This window comes from Nicrophorus vespilloides, unplaced genomic scaffold (genome assembly GCF_001412225.1).
Source record: "Nicrophorus vespilloides isolate i.1.1-1 unplaced genomic scaffold, Nicve_v1.0, whole genome shotgun sequence".
Taxonomy (NCBI): Eukaryota; Metazoa; Arthropoda; class Insecta; order Coleoptera; family Silphidae; genus Nicrophorus; species Nicrophorus vespilloides.
This window is the reverse complement of record NW_017100083.1, coordinates 244,660-264,410: the sequence shown is the minus strand read 5'-3', so window position 1 is coordinate 264,410 and position 19,751 is coordinate 244,660. Positions and strand designations below refer to the sequence as shown.

Genomic DNA, 19,751 nt, shown 5'->3' with positions numbered 1-19,751 from the left:
CAAAAAATAGTTAAATAAATAGTTATATAAATAGTTATATTTCATATATATTAGAAAATTTTAATTTACTGTTTTAAAGAATAATTCTTTCGCTTTCGTTTGCTATAACATACAATTAGTTTTGGTCAATTAATAATAAAGTTATTAAGCTTTAATGAGTTGGATTTTTTCGCGAATCAAAACGCAAGTCGACCCCCCTCCCTTGATTCTCGAAAATGCCAGAAAATTTCGATTTACATTAAGAGACTATGAGTAGTGAGGAGGTATCTAAGCTTCTAGCATCGGTCGTTTCTGATTGGTTGTAATTTGAAATTTACGTGTGAGAGCGAATTGTCATGTCGCAAGTTAAATTTAAAGGTTTTTATTGGATTTCCTGTTTATGCTACATTGGCCTGAATGCAAACTTAATGAACAACATGCTCCATTGCTTCCTTCTTCTATTTCTCTTCAGGAAAGTACTAATGGAACATGTAATCATCTATCACTAAAGTTTGTATTTAGAAAACATACAATTCTTCTTAAACTCCTTTTACAATAAACATACTGAATCAGTGTCTTCATATAAGAATGTGCATTAATCGTTAATAGACATAAGGTAAATAGTCAACTTGTAACAATCATTGGTACATTTTTTATTATTTTAGGTTGAGCTGATAGCAACAAACCTCTAATGTATAGTTGATGACCTCAAGTTCTCCAGAAAGTGGAAAGCATTCTTTACTAGCAGTTTTCATTTGCAAATAGTGGAAACCTTAACTGCTGAATGTGACCAAAAATGAACTATGAAATATGAACCTTGTAGTACCCATGATTCTATTGTTGCTTTGTACATGATCATTAGAGACTGCATAACATTTCTAAATGCTAGATTCATTGAAAATACTGGAAAAAAAAATTTTCTTCAAATCCCCAGATACAAGTATTTTATATAACTATCTATATTTTCACTTATTTTAATCTCTGTATATTGTAGATCAACATTCATGTTTAAGGTGCTTACGAAAATATAGGCCATTTTCGAAAACGTTGTTTTCCAAATTATCTAATACCAAAGTTTGATAATTAATTGTGACGAAGCTATGGTAGCTACAAACCGGTATTTACACTCATATTAATCTCTCTATATTCAACATTAGATCAACATTAATGTCCAAAACTCTTCTGAAATTTGGTGTATACGAAAATACAGGACATTTTCGAAGACGTTATTTTCCCAACTCATTTGTCTAATACCAAAGTTTGTTAATCAATTATGAAGACACCATTGCAGCTACAAATTAATATTTGCGCTCATTTTAATCCCTGTATATTCAAGATCAACATCAATGTATAACATTCTTCTGGGAGCTAATTTTTACGAAAATACAGGTCTAAGACGTTGTTTTTCTATTTGTCATTAAAGTTTATATGTATGTTTGGTTGCCTGTACTTTAGGAGCAAAATGAATATTCTTTTTTTGTGATAGTATCATCTGTTAGCAGTATTTCAAAGGTCTTAGTTCGGGCATTTTGGCGCTGCATAAAATCCACTTTAAAACCGTTCTAATTTAAATAAACAAACAGCGATTTTGAAGAAAATCCTAGATAATAATCATATAAATGTAATAGTGTACCTAATTACAATAATATTTTTGGGATAATCAATCAATTCGCAACAGCAATAAAACTGGAACTATCATTATAAAAACTTCTAATTTGAGAAATAAGTAAATTTTAAAAAGTATATTTCTTATTTATTTATTCATAAAACAATTTATAAGATAATACATTACACATATATTACATCAATATATTTATTTCAGTAGCTATATGAATGTAGAAAGTAGTAAAAAATATACATATATAACTAAAATGTTTTAAAATAAGAAATCATAAAATAGTCACAGCTTTTTTCCACAGAGATGAGCACGAAACATGTTTCAATCAATAAAATATGTAAAATTAATAACAAAAATAAAAATTCTTCTACGACGACTATAACAAATGAAGAATGAATGTCAATTCGACAATGTAACAAACATTTATCTTCATCTAATAAACATAAATCCGTCAGAATCCTTATTAGTCCATCCAAGGTTTCGTTAAATCGTCGATAACTTCTATCGGAATTTCCGACTCCCTTTGCATCAGATTTTTTCTGAAGCTAGTGACAACTTCATCATGTTCACCAAATATCGAAACCAGTATACTCTCTTTCGTAATAATCTTCTTTGGTGTTACTTTTGTTATTATTTCTGGTTTCACTTCATCGTTAATCTCTTCCAAGATTACCTCGTCTTCATCGGAGAAATCGTCGGATAGAAGTGGGGAAAACGGGAATAAATTTTGTAATTGTTCGAAAGGTTTACTCTTCTTATTGCTCATTTGTTTTTCTTTCGTTTCATTCAAATCTGTTCTTGACTCCTTGACTTTGTTCAAACATTTATCATTGTCCTCTTTAATCTCGAGCGACGAATCGAAATCTAATGGAGATAACTCTATGCATTCGAACAGTTCAGGGATACCTTTCAAAACCACCTTGTTATTCGCATCTTTGTTCTCAGAGCGTTTGACCTCAGGTTCGGCTTCTTTGAATGCGATAACCTCATCAGATGAATCAAAAATATCTTCATCTTGTTTCGCGTTATCCTCGGGCGCAGTCTCGAAAAAGTCTTTTACATCTAAAAGATTTTCTGTTTCTTCAACATCGCGATGTTCAACCTCTTTTGGGGGCGAACCCTCTCCAAAGAATTGTTTTATATCACCAAGTATAACTTTCAAATGACGTTTCTCATCAAATTCCTCCTGACTTCCAAATTCTTCCTCAAATTTCCTTTTGGACGATTGCTGCAATTTCGCGAAATCCTCCTCAAAATCCTCCTTGATACATTTGTGTAACTTATCGTGATAGTGCGCAATATCAGATGCGTGTCTCTTTAATCCCAGGGCTGGTTTCGATATTTTCTTGATTTCATCCAAAGTCCAATTGTTCGAAAACTCGTCAATAATCGTTTCATCGATGAAATCAACTAATTTTAAGTTACTTTCGTTCTGCGAGAAAGCATTACGTTTTTTGCTAGTCGATGCGATTTCTTCGGTATTCTTAACTGATTTACGTTTCTTCGCCTTCTTTTCTGCTTCAGTTTCCTGCGAAATTATATTGTTTTCTTCGCACCATTTGCGAATTGCATTTTTTCTCTTCACCAACTCCTCATCTGATGGTTTGGTGAAACCAAAAATCCATGTCAATCTCATCCATGTATCTGTATATGGTTCAACCAATTGAGATAACATTTCAGAGTCCTCCCTGAAATAAGAAAATCTTTGTAGAGAACGAATGATCATATACGAAAAAAAAACATACTTAGCGAAATCTGCAAATGGTACAGCTTTGCTAGGATCTACCCATTTCAACATTTTCCACAGTAATTTCTGATCACGATTTTTCTAAAAGAAATGAAATAAATTATATTTGAAGGCTAATTATACCACAAACTTACATATGGATTAATGGAAGTTAAGCCAATAGTGTAAAAACAAGTAAGTTTATTCATTACTCTTGATGTGATAACTGTATCCAAGTTCTCAACACAAATGAGGAAGAAATCATTTTCAGTGTAGTCTTGTAAATATTTTAAATCTCTCTCCAGCACCAAAATTACTTTCTTTTCTTGTTGTGCAAATAAATTGTGAGCATCTGAAACAAAATATTCATGTATTTTAAATCTTACATTCATAGGAGAATACTCACTGTGTTGTGTTAACTGAAAAACTTTTAATTTAGAGTATAATTTCAAGTAATAGAGCCATGTAAACCAGTTATCATTATGGCAAATAATTAATGAAGGTATATCATGATCTTTGGAAATGGAACAAAGCAATGCAGCCACTGGCATCTCAAAAATCATATCTTCACTGAGATTGAGAATAGCCCCATGCTGTTTTTTGCTAAAGGTATCAAATAAAAATCTGAGTGCAGGAAAATGGTATGGTTCAAAATGCATGACAACATCTTCTGGTACAAAATAAATGTTCTTGTCATAAGTATGAGACAAAATCATATCTCCACAATTGGGGTCCATGGCTGCACTGAGGGATAACAGAGGATACACTAAATGTTGAATTGATTGAACCGTGAGACAATGTACAAAGCCATTATTAAAAAGTATAAGATTTTCAAGTAGAAGAAGGCCATAAACACTGAGAAGCTTGTCTTGTAGAAATCACCATCTCTTTCCAAGTATCCGTGCATTTTAAACATTTACATCATTTCTGAATGCAACACCCACAGGAAAACAAACATCAGCTGTACCAAAGTCTAAATCTAGGTGTGACCCAGGGGGGTGTGACCGGTCGAAAACATTATCGATCTGCCAATATGTCATTCTAGTGATCTTGTGTATATTTGGTTGCAGTTGATTTCTAAGAAAAAAAATATAAATTATTACTGTATGTTGATATAAACTAAAATATTAATTTAAAATACATGTAATTACTATTTTTAAACAAAAAAGTTAAAGTTATTTAATAAAATTAACATATTTTAAAAATTGGTATACATTGTAGACTCATCTTAATAATAGTCTACAATTACAGCTGAAAATTATTAATTTATCAATAAAAAGTTAAGAAATCGTTTCGTAAAGCGAGATCTCATTTGCGTTATTTATTTATTTTTTGTGATAGTAAAATTTGAAAGAAAATCAATCCCAACTTTTGTTTTCAAAATTTGTTTTTTGGCAAAAATAACTATTGATATATATAATATAATTCTGTTCTATTACACAAATTTCTTAATATTTATTAAATTTAGATAGGAAATAAAGATACGTTTAGTATATCAATTATGTTAGAGAATCTATTATTTTCTGTTTTAATTTCCTAGTTATCAAAGAACTTAATGGATTTTTGTATTGAAAATGTTGAATATGACTCATTATATGAATTAAACAAGACGTGATAATTGTTAACAAGTTTTGTAAATTTGCATACGGTATAAATAAAACTAACACTATGATTTTAAAAATATTCATTCAATTCATTTTTCTCTGTTACTGCCTTCTTTTTGTTAGTTTTAGGTTTTACAATATCTCTTGTTTGTCTTGTCGGCATTACAAACTAAACAAAGCTACATCAACATAGACATAAAACAATCAAAACCAAAAGAAAAAAAAATAAACATAGTTGCTTTTCTGTCAGTACAGGTCTTTCTTCTTTTCGTCTTCGCCACCTTAGACAACTGCAATATCATCAAAGATATTTAGATTTCATCTTTTATACAATATATATATACTCAAATATTAAAATACATAGGCAGTTTTTATATATTTAAATTTTAATAATATAAATATTATATATTTCACTTAAAAATAAAAAAAAGGATTGCTACTACAAAAATTCTCTATGTTAAGATATTACAATTGATATAAAAGTCCTCTGTAGGGCATTTTTGTAGTGGCAAAAAAAAATAAATAGAAAGGAAAGAAGAACCAAAAAAAAATACACAGCTCTCAATATCAATCAGACGGTGGTGGGCGCAATCACTCGCAAAGACAGTCGTCTTTAGTTATAATTAGGCCTTCACAGTCCTTGTCCTTAGTCACATTCTGGTTGGCCTGGTCGTTTTCGAATTCGACAAAGTCGTCGAAAAGACTAGGCCATGCCTCGTTGTCGTCGTACGAGCTGAGATCGTCGCCAACGGTGTCGGAGAAGTTCAAGAACATGTTCCAGGTGTCCTTGGGAATTCCCCTATACTGTTCGTGTTTCTTGAGGAAGTTCAGCCAACGATCGAGGATAGGCGGTTCGCGCACTGTGAACACCAATCGCCAAAGTATCATTGCCACATCCATGGGCAGGATACGTTGGCCCTCCGCCGAATCCAAACCGAACTTGAATGTGAACCTGTAGAGATTCTTGAAGGATTCATCGTTACGCTCCACTTCGACCACGACCTCCGGCAATCGAGCTTGAAGGCTCTTTATGGAATCCGCGCGTAACTTCTTCATACCAGTCACAAACTCCTCACGCGTAAACCTACACATCTGTGCTGCTTCCAGCTTCCACGCCAGCAGCAGCACTTTGAACTCATCCGGAGACACTTGAAGGTCCTTGCACAATTGCTCAATACCATCAGCTAATATGCAATCATCCTCATCTTTGTACACATCAAACAAGGCATTCAACTTAACATCAGATGGTTTACTATCTGACAAACCCATGGGTGCTGATTTTGATTGACCCCTTCTCTGGTAAAACCTTATAGCTGCAGCTGGTGCACTATCAGACAATTGTGAAGAAGACAGATGATTGCCGTTGCTCAGCAGAGACTGCTCAGCTAGAGATACTTCTGCAACAGTGGGATTCAGCTGAACAACTGTAGCTGTGTATGGATGAGCTTCAGGCATTTCTAAAATTACATATTGTAAACATAGTAATTACAACCATCCAATATAGAGCATACCCTCTTTAGTGGCAGGTGGAGTATCGTTCTCGAGGGCCGTGGGACTGGGCTCCTTGAAGCAAGTTAAACAATTGCCCATTTGAGGGCCTCAGACTAATCCAACCCACTATTCGCGGAGATGCACAGGGTCCCACTAGCATTGCCCCAGTGCAAAATTCTCAAATGTCACTGCAAATTGTATGTAATTAATGATGGTAATGCACTAAAAATAGAACCCTTACAGTTGAATTGCATGTGTTGTGCAGCCAATCAACTGATCCGTCCACAACACGACAAAAAAGAAACAAAAGAATGAACCAAAAGAAAAACAAACTTTTGTCGTCTCGTCTCTGCTAATGCCACTGATATGTTATCATTTTTATCATTGAAATTTTTCCTGAGATAATGCGGTTCTGTGACTATTTGTAGTTTCCTAACGGTGCTACCGAATCGTCAACACCACTAATAGGTCGATCAATCCATTTGGAAAATGGAAATTCATTGGAAAACTTTCAGAATCATTTGACAAAACTACTCACAGCTGATCACACCACATCTGGGATCTGGGGTATTATTTATTTTTACCATCAAAGGTGCCAACTCTTCATTCAACTATCTATAATCCCGTAGATGGCGCCTAATTGTTAATTTAAAATGTGTAGGTATTCATGTTTATCAATGGTATTAAATTATTAATGAATTCCAATTGGATTGGATTAAATATACTTAGGAATACGTTTTCTTCTTAGTTATGGAAGGCTTTTCAAGATGTTAGGCTCAATTTCATTTTCAAATAAAGAAATAGTAAAGTATTATATAAATTATTGAATTTCATTAACTTACATCAACATACCATTGTTTATTAATATAATTTGAAATATAAACAAATGTATCTGTTGTCTTTAATTAGAATTGTCAAGAATTGTCAAGAGTTGTCTCTAGATTTATACATTTGCAGAAACACAAGATGAGCTATTACAGTACGGAACAATCGAAGATCAATTTCGTTCCAAATACAAGCGATTCGGAGTTCATGATCTTCGAGACGTTAGAACCGAGACCGAGTTTTATGTATACGACGCCCAAAATTCTAGCACCTGTTCATTGCTTCGACTACCAAATTCATGCCTTCGATATTGAAAGTACTTAAAGTTCTATATAAAAAATCTCGTAACTTTATTCCGTATCTTTTCATAGTCCTTAAGGAAGAATGGAAGGACGAGAGTTACACAAAACCTCGTGATTTTATCAGTCTGAAGATGAACGAGTTGGAGAAGACAGGATATTTAACGGATCGTTTAGTAGAAGTTTGCTCTGCAAAATTGGAAAGATCAGCCTTGCCCGGACAATTCATACTTAGCTATTGCAATATATCAAGAAAAGTAAAGATTAGTATTTCAAAATTTATAATTTTAAACACTTCTGTTTTCTCATTAGAATTTGGTGAACATAGACATTTTACGATACCATCAACATCTTCAATACTTGAACTTGTGTCGAAACGAACTGTATTCATTAAGCGCTCTAAGCTATCTCCATTTCTTAAAGTACTTAGATGTCTCGCATAACATAATAAGTGATTTATTGGATTTTAAACCACCACTGAACTTAATTTACGTAAATTTCTCGCATAACACTATAGAAAAGTTGCCGGATTTAACAGACTTTTGGTCTCTGGTCTATTTGGATGTCTCTCACAACGATATTTCCGTCATTGAAGGTTTAAAAAATTTAAAGTAAAATCTCTACTTGATTTATCCTACCCAAAATACATTATCTTGCACTTTCAGGTATTTAAATTACCTTGATTTATCCTACAACGCTATCAAATGTTTATCCAATTTGCCTGAGCGTAATTTGGAGAGGCTATGTATTGATCACAATTTAATTTCAAATTACACAGACGACATCTTCGGGGTGTACAGTTTGGTGCATGTATCTGTAGCGCATAATCGGTTGAGTTCGTTGAAGATGTTCGAAAGGATGACGCAACTGGAAACTTTGAACTTGCAAAAAAATGACATTGTAGATCTGATCGAATTGGCGAGCTTTAAGAAGCTTTCACATCTTCACAAATTGACGTTGAAAGGAAATCCGATTTGCAAGAGAACTAAATATAGGGAAATCTGTATCTACTTGGCGCCTTGTCTGAAGGTTTTGGATGAGGAAGTAATCGAAGTCAACGAGAAAGGATTCGTGGACTATTTATACACAAATTCGATGGTACGCGACGCTGGTTACGATCATGCTATGATGGAGATATTGTATCAATTGAACGTCCCTACTATAAACTCTTCGGTGGTTCCCGGTTACCAAAACCTAGCTTCTATTATAGTTTTGGTAGGACCATCCGGATCTAAAAAGAAAGCTGTTATTATGAATCTAGTTGAAAAGTTTCCAAAGTAATTGCAATACTATTTGCTTTTTATTTTATTATACTCATCTTTTTGAAGGTTTTTAAGAGTTGGGATAAGCTACACCACTCGTCCCAGATGCGACCACGAGGTCGACGGAAAAGATTACTTCTTTGTATCTGACGAGACTTACGAGCAGTTATTGCACGACGGAAAACTACTTTGTTCCACTTTGAAATACGGACACCATTTTGGAATTGGTAAATTTTTAAACATATTAAAATATATAAATGTATTTCCAATTATATTGAAGGCTACGATGAATTTAGCAAGATTTCAGAGCAGGCCGGAATCTTGATCTTCAACTGTGACGTGACTTGTGCGTTGCAGATTAGATCAAAGTTTCTTAATTGCAAACTGATTTTGGCCTTACCAAAAGATCCTGAAGTGCATAGAAATTGGTTAAGAGATAAGTTTTCTTGTGCACCGTGGATGGCCAGGTAGCTTCAACATCAATGATATCAATTAGTTAAGTAATAAGATTATCATTGACAGTTATATAAACGCTTTTATACTCAAGTATAAATCTATGAAGAGGAGTAAGATTGAAGATTTCGAAATGCAATTCTGCGCTTCTATAGTGGAAGATCTTCTAAAATTCTTGGATCAACCGTAAATAATAATCTCTGTCAACCTTATGTTCTTCAATGATTTTATTTTGTTGTTAAGATCGCCGGGTGAGACAAAAATTGAAAACGAGCAAGAGGAAAGTAATCATTTTGATCTGGAGGAAGATGAGGAGGAGTCAATATATGCGCATGAGGAAAAATTGCCTGGAGAAGAGCCTAAAGTAATAATTGATGATTTGGAAGAGATCTACTGTCCAAAATCTGTTAACACTTTAGGAAGCATGAGCAAAAGCCTAACGCAAACTGAAGCCAGGTGAATTTGTTTATATTAAAATTATTTATTCAACAATTATTTTTTTGTAGCAAAATGATTCCAATTTTGCGCACGAGCACAGAGAGATCCGTTAGTATGCATCATCATGAATCCAAATCAAATAAATGCTATTGAAATTTTAGATGAATTCATCTTTCTCCGTTTCCTTTTCGTCGATGTCCACTGAGCCGAACCAAAGTAGTTTAGAGCGTCAAAAACAAATTGAGGAGACATCCAAATGCGAAAATATTGAAGCGGCCGGATCATCCTCGAGTACAAAGAAGAAAATTTGTTTCGTTGATGATAAAAATGAAGATAAAAAAGGACCTCAGTACATTGCAGATGCAATGGCACCTTCTATATCCGAAATTAACGATATGCTCGTTACTTCCGAATACTTCAAGAAAACCGGGGCAAGTTCTCTAGTCGGTAAAAACGCTAGAGCCTATTTCGAATACCTGATCTGTGCAGAAAAGAGCAATCAAAGTAATATTATTATTAATTATTATAATCAAATAATTATGTTAAAGTTGTAATTTAGATTTCACGGACGACTGCGAAGTCTGCATGGATTTCTTTATGGAAGAGCAAATGCAGAAAAGAGATGTATACCTTCAGATGTATTTATTTAATCCAGGCTTGTATTTTGCTATTGTAAGTAGATGTTTATGCATATTTAAAGCATGTTTGAAGCTTATACTTGTTTCAGATTTACACGGACGACTTCGATGAAGCTATTCAAAAGATGCACAGCGTTTTAAAAACGTGCGTTGAAATGCAACGAAAGTATCACGATGAGGAACCGAAAGTCGTGCAGCATGGCTCATGCCCGGAAATATTGGATGCTAAAATTAAGCAGTTATATGCAATGCTTAAGTAAAATAACAATTGTTAATAATTCATAAACTTTTTATTAAAGCTATATGTTTTGTATATATCTGAAATGAAGAGAAACTAAATAATACAGAAGTTTTGGAAACACTGGTAGTTATACATTTTAATACATAGGCAACCATATATACGTTTATTAGGTTATTGATAATTTATAAGTAGGTTGTATATATTGTTAATCTAAAGTAATAAAAGTAATATTCTTAAAGTAAAAATATTAAATTTAGCAACTTTTAAATGAATAGATAATTTATTCAATATGTTGGTATTACTGTTCAGTAGATTAATTGTCAAAAGTTGTTTTCAGTTGTTTTTTTATGGTTGTTGTTGTGTCTGCTATTCTGTAGATATGTAATGTAGTTGATCGTAAATTCTTTAATTTTTCTTTAAGTTTAGTTGTGCAATTTCTGAAAGTGCAAGATTAGTTAATACTAAAGATGGCAAGTGCAGAACAAATTGGTCTGAACAAAACATGGGATCTGTCTTTGTACGAGATGCGTAGGGCTCCGCAGGAAGCAATAGTGGATAACACAGAAATAGCGGTGTCTCCAAGAAGCCTGCACAGTGAGCTCATGTGCCCAATCTGCCTTGACATGCTCAAGAAAACAATGACAACAAAAGAGTGCCTTCACAGATTCTGCTCAGAATGCATTATAACTGCACTGAGATCTGGTAACAAAGAGTGCCCAACATGTAGGAAGAAGTTAGTTTCAAAGAGATCCTTGAGACCAGATCCAAACTTTGATCTGCTCATCTCTAAGATCTATCCAAGCCGTGATGAATATGAAGCTCACCAAGAGAGAGTGCTGGCCAATATAAACAAAAATCACTCACAAGCTGCCTTGGTCAATTCAATCAATGAAGGGATGAAGTTGCAATCAGCTAATAGAAACAGATCTAAAAAAGGCAATGATGATCAAAGCAGTTCAGCAACAGTAACTTCTGAAACAAATCCTTCAGAGAATGTAATATTCTTTGTAGATGTCATTAATCATTTGTTAATTGATTTTATAATTTATAGCAAGGTTCTTCAAGTACTGCACCTGCAGCAAATACAACTCAAACGAGCGCAGCGCCTTCGAATTTGATTCCTGGAAGTCCAGCGCCTTCAGGACGAAGCACTCCTTCGCAACCTCCGAGTCCGGTTTCATCCAGTGTCAGCTCAATCAGCAAAGCGGGGAAAAGGACCAAAAGCGTCTTGACCTCGGAGAAAAGCGAGGAGAGCGAATCGTCGGAACGCACAGAACAAACTGACACTGAAGGTGAAGGTGCTTCTGAGCCATTGACGATTAATGAGATTGAGTTGGTCTTCAAGCCGCATCCCACCGAGATGGCCAGCGATAATCAACTGGTGAAGGCTCTGAAGGAGAACTCAGTGAGATACATCAAGACTACGGCAAACGCAACAGTGGATCATCTGCACAAATATTTGGCGATGCGCTTGACGTTGGATTTCCATTCTCAATCGCAATTGCCGCACAATCTACTGAATTTCTGCATTTACATTTCACCATCTACTGGACAGTACGTTCAGTTGAACGGGAATCAAAACCTGGGTCAGGTTAATGACAAATTCTGGAAGGTTAACAAACCTTTGGAGATGTTTTACTCCTGGAAGAAGAGTTGAAGAGGTCCGCACATACGGAAATATATTTTTTTATGTATTAGATTATGTAAGAATTTATTTGCTAATAGTTATATAGATTTATAGCAATAAATTTTATAATACAACATTTATTTGTCTGGTTTGCGGTTATAATAAAATAACAAAAATTGTTAATTAAATATGCAATAATTAAAAAAAATATAAAATAAACCAATGAAATGTACAAATTATATAACCTGTTAATATTTATGAGAAATTAAACTGAATGATATCCTTGAAAGTCTAGTTAGATGATAAATATGCAAATTTTTATTTATTTTTTATGTCGGTAATCGCAATGCAGTTCATAGAAGTTGCTTTTATTATTAAGTAATAATTGGGCTTTCAATTATCTTCTTTATTAACCACCACTGTTCTTACTTAGTTTATGAATATCAAGGATAGTTTCCGCCATTATAATTGGAACAGTTATAAAACTTCGTTAAAGGTAATATTGATTGAAGTAGATCTTAATAATATTATGGATTTGATAACAAATTAAGTATATAATAATATTATCTTTATTGGGGAAACCCAATAAAGATAATAAAGTTTAGAACACATCAAAGTCTGCATACAGACAACATAATCTGAGTTTCTTCTAATATTGACTGTAGTTCTGAAATGCTCATTGAGCTCTGATCAAATTGTAGTTCTGAAATGTTGTTTAAATAGTTCTTTTTTGAATTACCGAAGTATTGACTAACATATGCGATAGTAGCGCCACTAACGACAATAACAGATCACTACAGTATTCTTTCACCTGTCAAGACTATTTTCAACTATTCCAATATTTAGAAGAGCGATTTTTGAAAAAAAAAAAAATACAAACTACGCAATGTAAACAACGAAACCAAGTGTACTTATATAGCATATAATTTATTAATAGGTATAGTTAACTTGTCTTCTTTTTCATGCTTTAACATCAAGTATGTTTTGTTGCAGATAGTGTTAATGCCAAACCAAAATGTGTAAGTTCAGTCAGGAAGATTTGAGGAGGTTTAACGAGCGTTTAATGAACGCCCTGCAAAACGACGAATGCCGGAAATACTTCACAGAATTTATAAATAAACAACTGCTGAAGTACAGAAGGGCATTTAAAATTTGGACCATTGTATATGACTCGAAGAGTGAGGAGCCACACATCAATGTGTTGGAAAATATGGAACTCAAAGAATTGATGGATGCGTGCAGTTATTTAGATGGCAATGAGTGTGTTGAAGAGATTGAAACTAAGTCTGTCGAGTACTTAAACAAACTGCACAGGAAGTTCATGAAATTTATCAAGACAAAGAACAATACATTGCAATCAAATTGTAGCACATCTAGTCAATAAACATCACATTCTATCACAACTATTTTACAGTCCAGAATAATATATACATTTTTGAAGGAATAAACTATTTTATGTAATGTTTTATTTTAAAATACAATAAATTTATAATATGACATTTCAATAATTTTACTTGAGACTTGTTGGTTGCATATAGTTTACTATCATAATTACTTTATATTCCATGTAGTAAAGTTGCCGCCAGATGGCTGCGCCTGGAAATTGATGAAATATTGCATAATATTACTTATATAATCATGACATTCCAAGAATCTAAAAATATCATCTTTCATGAAATAGATTTAAAAAATATATAGAAATGCCTTGTCTACAAAATATGGTTGTAAGGTTGCATACTTACCGTTTTCATTTAAGTTGTATCATAGGAGGTGAAAACCTCTAGGAATAATGATTACATAATTTATTTAATTTTATAGAAAAACACAGGATTTTGTAACTAATTCTAGTATTGAGATGAAGAAGAAACAAATTAAATTATACAGTCCATTATAATAAATACAATTCAATTCAATTTCAATACAAAATACTTTTTATTAATGCTTAATTTTGAATATACAGGAAAAATTCAAATGGAATTTCAATAATCTTTGCATTTCTTCCAATATTACTTAATACTAGTTATATATACATATAATCATGACATCGAATTTCTTAACAATTATAGTTTATTAGAGAATTTTATAATCTTCGATTTTATAGACACGTTTGCAAAAGGCAATGACTGTTTCAATATTAGAAATGCATAAAGCTTGTACATTCTTTTATTATTTTACAATTTAGGTAGAAACGTTTAAATCTCATATTCAAACAGTTGATAATATATATATTTTAGCTTTGCAAATATAGTTTATATGTAAATATTAGTTATTGAGACTATCATCATACTATGATGAGCTATAGATAATTATAATGTTGTGGATACATTAATGCATTTGTTTGACAAGGGTATCAACGGCTTCTTGGAATCCAATTTGTAGCGTAGCTGTGAGGCGGAACTAATTCCAAGCGTGGTCACATCTCATAAATTCCGTCAGCTCCACCGCCCCCTAAGTATTAATGATACTAATCACGTCTAAAACATCACCCATGGACCACACACACATAATATATTTGAGAAAAAGCAAAACTTAGAAAAATCACAAACTGATCAAAATTCTAAAACTTCTAATACAAAATCTTAATTTTTAATTTAAATTTTTATTAATATAATCAATGGTTTCTACGAAATATCTTGTTAATAAAGATTTTGATGTAATCTTGAAGTTCCATTTGAAAATATGTTTATATCAATGAAATATGCTTTTCGAATTTACTAATATCAAAGATTAAAGTGGATTTTGTTATTTTTTTTATAATTATTTCAATAGGAACTTTGTAATAATATCAAAATTGTTAAATTTATGTATATTAATCTAGTATTAATTTTTATTTTTTAATAAAAAAAACAACTGGTACATTTTCGATAAGAACTTCGTAATTATGTCAAAATCGTTATAACTTTTATTAAGAAGATTTTTCTTATAAAATATAAGGAAATTAAGAAACATGCAAATTAAAAAAAAAAACATTTTGAAGTGTAAATATAAATCATATTCTTACATTTCTATCTAAAAAAACACTGTTAAAGACGTATAATTTATAGTCATAGGCCGGAGCAAGATTTATTTTCTTTCGGACGGTTAGCTTCAAGTATTTGTCGAATGTATTGTGCATCACGTTCTCGAGTCTCACTTTGTCTTACAAATTTATCACACGTTTCATATTCAACATAATATGACAAATTGTTTTCTATAAGTTCTAATACTTGTACGCATTTGTACAATTCTTCATCTACTGATTTAGGAAATAATTGATAATACTCTTCTACTGGTGTAGATTTAATGAATTTATACTTGCACGATTCCATCTTAATAGATTATTATATAATACACTAATATTTGTGTGCTCACCTTTTATACCAATTTCTTATCATAATCTTACTTATAATCACACATAATCTATTAGTCATAGTTAATAAAAAAATAATACAAAGTACATAGTCTCATCAAAATTCGAATCAACACAAAAAAAAACAAAATTAGACATTTCCATACAATAATATAATAATAAAACAAAAAGTTTACTTTTAAAGTTATTTTTTATTTGTATCTACATTTATTAATGGCAAATTTATGTGTGTTTTTTCTGATTAATTGTTATTGTTATAAGTGTATTGGAAATTGTATACAATGGGATTTTTTTTCCATAATCTTACATATTATACTTGAGTATATGATAAACCATATATTATATATATATATATTTTTAAATAATTATGATTAAGAGATAATAGTTTACAACAGTAGCGTTCATATCAAAATTGTGTTAATTTATTAATATAAATATAGGAGCACACATCGTTAGTGTATTCAGAATTAATCCAATTAAGATGAGCGGCAAGATACGAGTAGGTAAATCGACAACAATAGAAGAGCTTAAGGAAAAATTTTCCAATTGTCCAGAAGTGTTGAAAGTCGTGGATGTCTTAAAATCTGTGAGAAACGGAGAGTCATATCAAGAAAAATGGGAAAAATGTGATTTATTGGATAAATCAAAAATTACTTATAATCGTGAACAAGATGAAAGATACATAGTACAAATACTTGACATACAATGTAATATCCTTGTTGTAATATCCAACGGTAAGAATGGTATTTTACAAGGATAGTTTTATCTTTGAATTATATTTATATTTTTTTTATACATGTTAAATAAAATTTTGTATTATTGTCTAAATTTTACACATTCAGAGCTAATAAATAATAATTATTTTTAGTTAAGTGTATTTCTATAAATTTCTATTTTATTTTCATTAAATAAAAGTTTTATAAGAAAAAAATTGCCAATGATTTATGTTATAAAAAGTCTTATATAAATATGAAGAACTTATTATTTAATTTAATTAAAAAAAAAATTGTACTGCAATAAATGGTTTGCAAAAATATCTTGATTTAAGTTATAATGACGCTGACATAATTTTGGGGTTTTCATTAAAAATGTATCATTTGTTTAATTATAAACCTACTAACATTTATTTTATTCCAAAGTTCAAAAACATTTTAAGAAATTCAATCTTTGTATTTATCAAAAAAATATTTATGTGTGCGTACATTTGCTAATTGCTATTATTTATATGAGTCATTTTTCGTATTATAATTTAACTTAGATTACAAATTAGGAATAAAATTTGTTCATAAGAGCTGTTGTTGCTGAGAATCTGTAATTTTGTTCGGAAATATAAACGTTTTACATTATAGATTAATCTAGAACCGTACTTTTTCAATACAATCTTTACAAATAACTAATACAGATTTTTATAATTTACTTAATTTCTTAAATACATGCAATGGGATTTTGTTTGTTCATTAATCTTATAAATTTTAATCATTACGATTAATTGATTTTAAATCACAAACAAATAACATTCATATCAAAATTGTGATAATTAATTATTATAAAGAAGCGCATATTATAAGTGTAATAATATAATTAAAATGAGCGATAAGTGTCAAGTAACATATAATGGTTCACCAATAAAATTTTATGATTCTTTATTTTTCCCTCCAAGAAGGCGACAAGCGTGGAAGTGCGGACGTGTTTTAGATCTTATAATGAGAAAAAAGGTCCTTCCAGGGAGAAATATAAGATGTACCAAATTTTGTCACGATTAATTGGGGATCCACAAATTGATGCAGATTACTTATGGAAAAGAGAAGAAGCATATCGAATTTCATTAATTTCTCTCTAAGAAGAATTATTTATTAAATAAAACTCATATTTGTAGAAATTTTTGGCCATACCTGAAAATATTGGAAACCGCAAAGTTTTTGGTATAAAAACTAAAAAATCTGAATAATTTGCAAAGTTTAACATTTTAAAAATTAGTTGAGCCATATCAACATTTTTTAAGAGTCTCTTGTAATATTCTATTAAGTTTATGTAAGATATTATAAGGATTTATAGTATTAATTTTATGAAGAGAATAATTACTTAAATGTTATTTTTTTGTCTCTTATAATGCACGAATGTATATTTTATTTTCTGCTTTTCTTTTTTGTTAAATACGGAATGAATGGAATCTAGTGACCGAGTGCTAAGTGTCTTTAACACTTTCTTCTGTTTGATGAGGAAAAACACGATGCGAAGGAATAGGGGTGCCCTTTTATAAGGCTTATTGAGGGATCTGTGCGTTTCGGTTGGGGCAAACCAAGGAATATCAATTTACAAACCAAACGTTTCTTCGGTGCGGCCTCGGGCCAAGTGCACATATCCACTTGTTTACATAAGTTCTTCTTCGGGTATTTGATGATGTCTGCAGGCCGTGGGCGATCCCCGACGTCTGTAGATTTTTGCGTGGTCGCATTCGTAAATACTTATAGTTTTGTCTCACATAATTCTACTCTTTGATTACATCTCTTCTCCCCTCTAATAATCCTCCTTAGATCTTTCATCATGTTACAAGATTTTTTAATTTATTTATAATAAAATTCATCAGTGCAAAACAAATAATAATACTTTAATGTTTTTAACATTTTTTTTTCAGATTTTATTCTACTGAAGTAATTTCGATGAATTTCATGAAAATTCTGCATGTATTACAAATTTCTAATAATTCTAATTTATTTCATAATATAATTAATTTCCATAATAATCTTAAAACAATAAAAATTTCAAAATTTATGCCATAAATTTGACTTAGTTATAAATGTTAACATTTTTTCTTTCTCAGATTTAATTCTACTTTGAAATTTATGAAAATTATGCTTTTCAAAACATTTTTTAAATACTCCTCCTAGATCCTCCTTAGATCTTTCATAATGTTACAAGAATTTTTAATTTATTTATAATAAAATTCATCAGTGCAAAACAAATAATAATACTTTAATGTTTTTAACATTTTTTTTTTCAGATTTTATTCTACTGAAGTAATTTCGATGAATTTCATGAAAATTCTGCATTTATTACAAATTTCTAATAATTCTAATTTATTTCATAATATAATTAATTTCCATAATAATCTTAAAACAATAAAAATTTCAAAATTTATGCCATAAATTTGACTTTGTTATAAATGTTAACATTTTTCTTTCTCAAATTTAATTCTACTTTGAAATTTATGAAAATTAATTTTCAAATACAATAATTCTATTTTTTTCCATTATAATTATTTTCATATTTTAAGCAAGTTTTATATAACATAAAACAATGAAATCATCAATATCTAATCTGATATATATTTTAAAATTAAATACAAAAAACAAATTGATTATAAATAAACTGATTTCTATTTGTTATCAAATTGTTTTATAATTTTGTTAAATGAGTAAGAGCAAATAAATTCATTCAAATAATATAATATTTCTTAGATGTAAACCATGTGATGGGTGTTAAGAAAATAAAAAACGAAATATTGTGATGGAAACGTTCAGCAATCTCCTCACATGCACGTCAACACTATTCTTTTTTTGTACCTCGTCTTCGGTAAAACCATTAGCCAGCTAAAATCACCGCAATATGTGAGGATTTCTTTGAGTGGGAAATAAGGAACACGTTTCCTTTCACCGCTTCGATAGTATGAGTTTCCTGATCCATAAATGTCTTCAGAAATATTCCCATCATCTCTCATACAAATAAAACATAGAAAAACGGTTTCTCCATTCAAAAGACGTTTTATTTCTCTTGAAAAATGTTTTTTGTAAGAAATATATAGAAATTATTTAAATTAATCAAAAAATAATTAATGTTATTCAAATTTATTTATAATACTTGTAATAATTATTTTTTTATTAAGAATTAAAATGTGTGGATTTTATAAGTAAAATTTAGAAATAATGAAGCAAATGATTTATATTTAATGTTTTTTCTTTGATTCAATTAAATTCAACTTAATTCATTAATCATTTCAAGTAGAAATAAATCATTTGTATAGAAAGAGAATATGTCTTAAATTAATTGATGCTGTGTAAATATTGTGATTCGATTAGACTTAATTCGAGTTCCATTATATTTCCACCCTCCTTCTATGTATGCATTTTTTATATGTCTTCTGCTTTGCTTTTAAATGTAGAAACTGGTTAGGTGTTTTTTAATAAACACATATGTGGGGAAG

The 19,751-nt window shown here is 30.8% G+C and overlaps 5 protein-coding genes across 5 annotated transcripts; 3 read left to right on the top strand and 2 right to left on the bottom strand.

Annotated features, from left to right (window-relative positions):
- Positions 1 to 1,860: 1,860 nt before the first annotated feature.
- Positions 1,861 to 4,343, bottom strand: LOC108566996. The gene is made up of 4 exons (XM_017927168.1): positions 3,730 to 4,343; positions 3,479 to 3,675; positions 3,343 to 3,425; positions 1,861 to 3,285 (listed from the first exon to the last, which is right to left on the bottom strand). The coding sequence occupies exons 1-4, from the start codon at positions 4,058 to 4,060 to the stop codon at positions 2,061 to 2,063; spliced, it is 1,836 nt and encodes a 611-aa protein (XP_017782657.1). The 5' UTR covers positions 4,061 to 4,343; the 3' UTR covers positions 1,861 to 2,060.
- Positions 4,344 to 5,005: 662 nt separating this feature from the next.
- LOC108566998 (DCN1-like protein 3) lies at positions 5,006 to 6,988 on the bottom strand. The gene is made up of 3 exons (XM_017927171.1): positions 6,660 to 6,988; positions 6,439 to 6,606; positions 5,006 to 6,384 (listed from the first exon to the last, which is right to left on the bottom strand). Exons 2-3 carry the CDS (start codon positions 6,515 to 6,517, stop codon positions 5,519 to 5,521), a joined length of 945 nt encoding a protein of 314 aa, XP_017782660.1. The 5' UTR covers positions 6,518 to 6,606; positions 6,660 to 6,988; the 3' UTR covers positions 5,006 to 5,518.
- A 396-nt stretch (positions 6,989 to 7,384) lies between these two features.
- Positions 7,385 to 10,593, top strand: LOC108566986. The gene is made up of 12 exons (XM_017927157.1): positions 7,385 to 7,559; positions 7,615 to 7,910; positions 7,966 to 8,153; positions 8,208 to 8,819; positions 8,871 to 9,031; positions 9,085 to 9,271; positions 9,327 to 9,443; positions 9,501 to 9,713; positions 9,764 to 9,803; positions 9,857 to 10,199; positions 10,255 to 10,367; positions 10,423 to 10,593. Exons 1-12 carry the CDS (start codon positions 7,385 to 7,387, stop codon positions 10,591 to 10,593), a joined length of 2,616 nt encoding a protein of 871 aa, XP_017782646.1.
- A 306-nt stretch (positions 10,594 to 10,899) lies between these two features.
- Positions 10,900 to 12,279, top strand: LOC108566999 (E3 ubiquitin-protein ligase RING1). The gene is made up of 2 exons (XM_017927172.1): positions 10,900 to 11,569; positions 11,626 to 12,279. Exons 1-2 carry the CDS (start codon positions 11,042 to 11,044, stop codon positions 12,229 to 12,231), a joined length of 1,134 nt encoding a protein of 377 aa, XP_017782661.1. The 5' UTR covers positions 10,900 to 11,041; the 3' UTR covers positions 12,232 to 12,279.
- A 727-nt stretch (positions 12,280 to 13,006) lies between these two features.
- LOC108567017 lies at positions 13,007 to 13,604 on the top strand. Its single transcript, XM_017927199.1, has 2 exons — positions 13,007 to 13,138; positions 13,195 to 13,604. Exon 2 carries the CDS (start codon positions 13,217 to 13,219, stop codon positions 13,583 to 13,585), a length of 369 nt encoding a protein of 122 aa, XP_017782688.1. The 5' UTR covers positions 13,007 to 13,138; positions 13,195 to 13,216; the 3' UTR covers positions 13,586 to 13,604.
- The last annotated feature ends 6,147 nt before the right edge of the window (positions 13,605 to 19,751 follow it).

Bases quoted from the DNA above. Each gene is read 5' to 3' on its own strand.
- LOC108566996 (XM_017927168.1), bottom strand. From the start codon at position 4,060: ATGGACCCCAATTGTGGAGATATGATTTTGTCTCATACTTATGACAAG. The intron at 3,676-3,729 runs GTGAGTATTCTC...ATTTTGTTTCAG, and splicing joins TTTTCAGTTAACACAACACA to ATGCTCACAATTTATTTGCA. The intron at 3,426-3,478 runs GTAAGTTTGTGG...CATTTCTTTTAG, and splicing joins TAACTTCCATTAATCCATAT to AAAAATCGTGATCAGAAATT.
- LOC108566998 (XM_017927171.1), bottom strand. From the start codon at position 6,517: ATGGGCAATTGTTTAACTTGCTTCAAGGAGCCCAGTCCCACGGCCCTC. The intron at 6,385-6,438 runs GTATGCTCTATA...ATGTAATTTTAG, and splicing joins TCCACCTGCCACTAAAGAGG to AAATGCCTGAAGCTCATCCA.
- LOC108566986 (XM_017927157.1), top strand. From the start codon at position 7,385: ATGAGCTATTACAGTACGGAACAATCGAAGATCAATTTCGTTCCAAAT. The intron at 7,911-7,965 runs GTGTCGAAACGA...CATTTCTTAAAG, and splicing joins CATCTTCAATACTTGAACTT to TACTTAGATGTCTCGCATAA. The intron at 9,032-9,084 runs GTAAATTTTTAA...ATTATATTGAAG, and splicing joins CGGACACCATTTTGGAATTG to GCTACGATGAATTTAGCAAG.
- LOC108566999 (XM_017927172.1), top strand. From the start codon at position 11,042: ATGGCAAGTGCAGAACAAATTGGTCTGAACAAAACATGGGATCTGTCT. The intron at 11,570-11,625 runs GTAATATTCTTT...TATAATTTATAG, and splicing joins AAACAAATCCTTCAGAGAAT to CAAGGTTCTTCAAGTACTGC.
- LOC108567017 (XM_017927199.1), top strand. From the start codon at position 13,217: ATGTGTAAGTTCAGTCAGGAAGATTTGAGGAGGTTTAACGAGCGTTTA.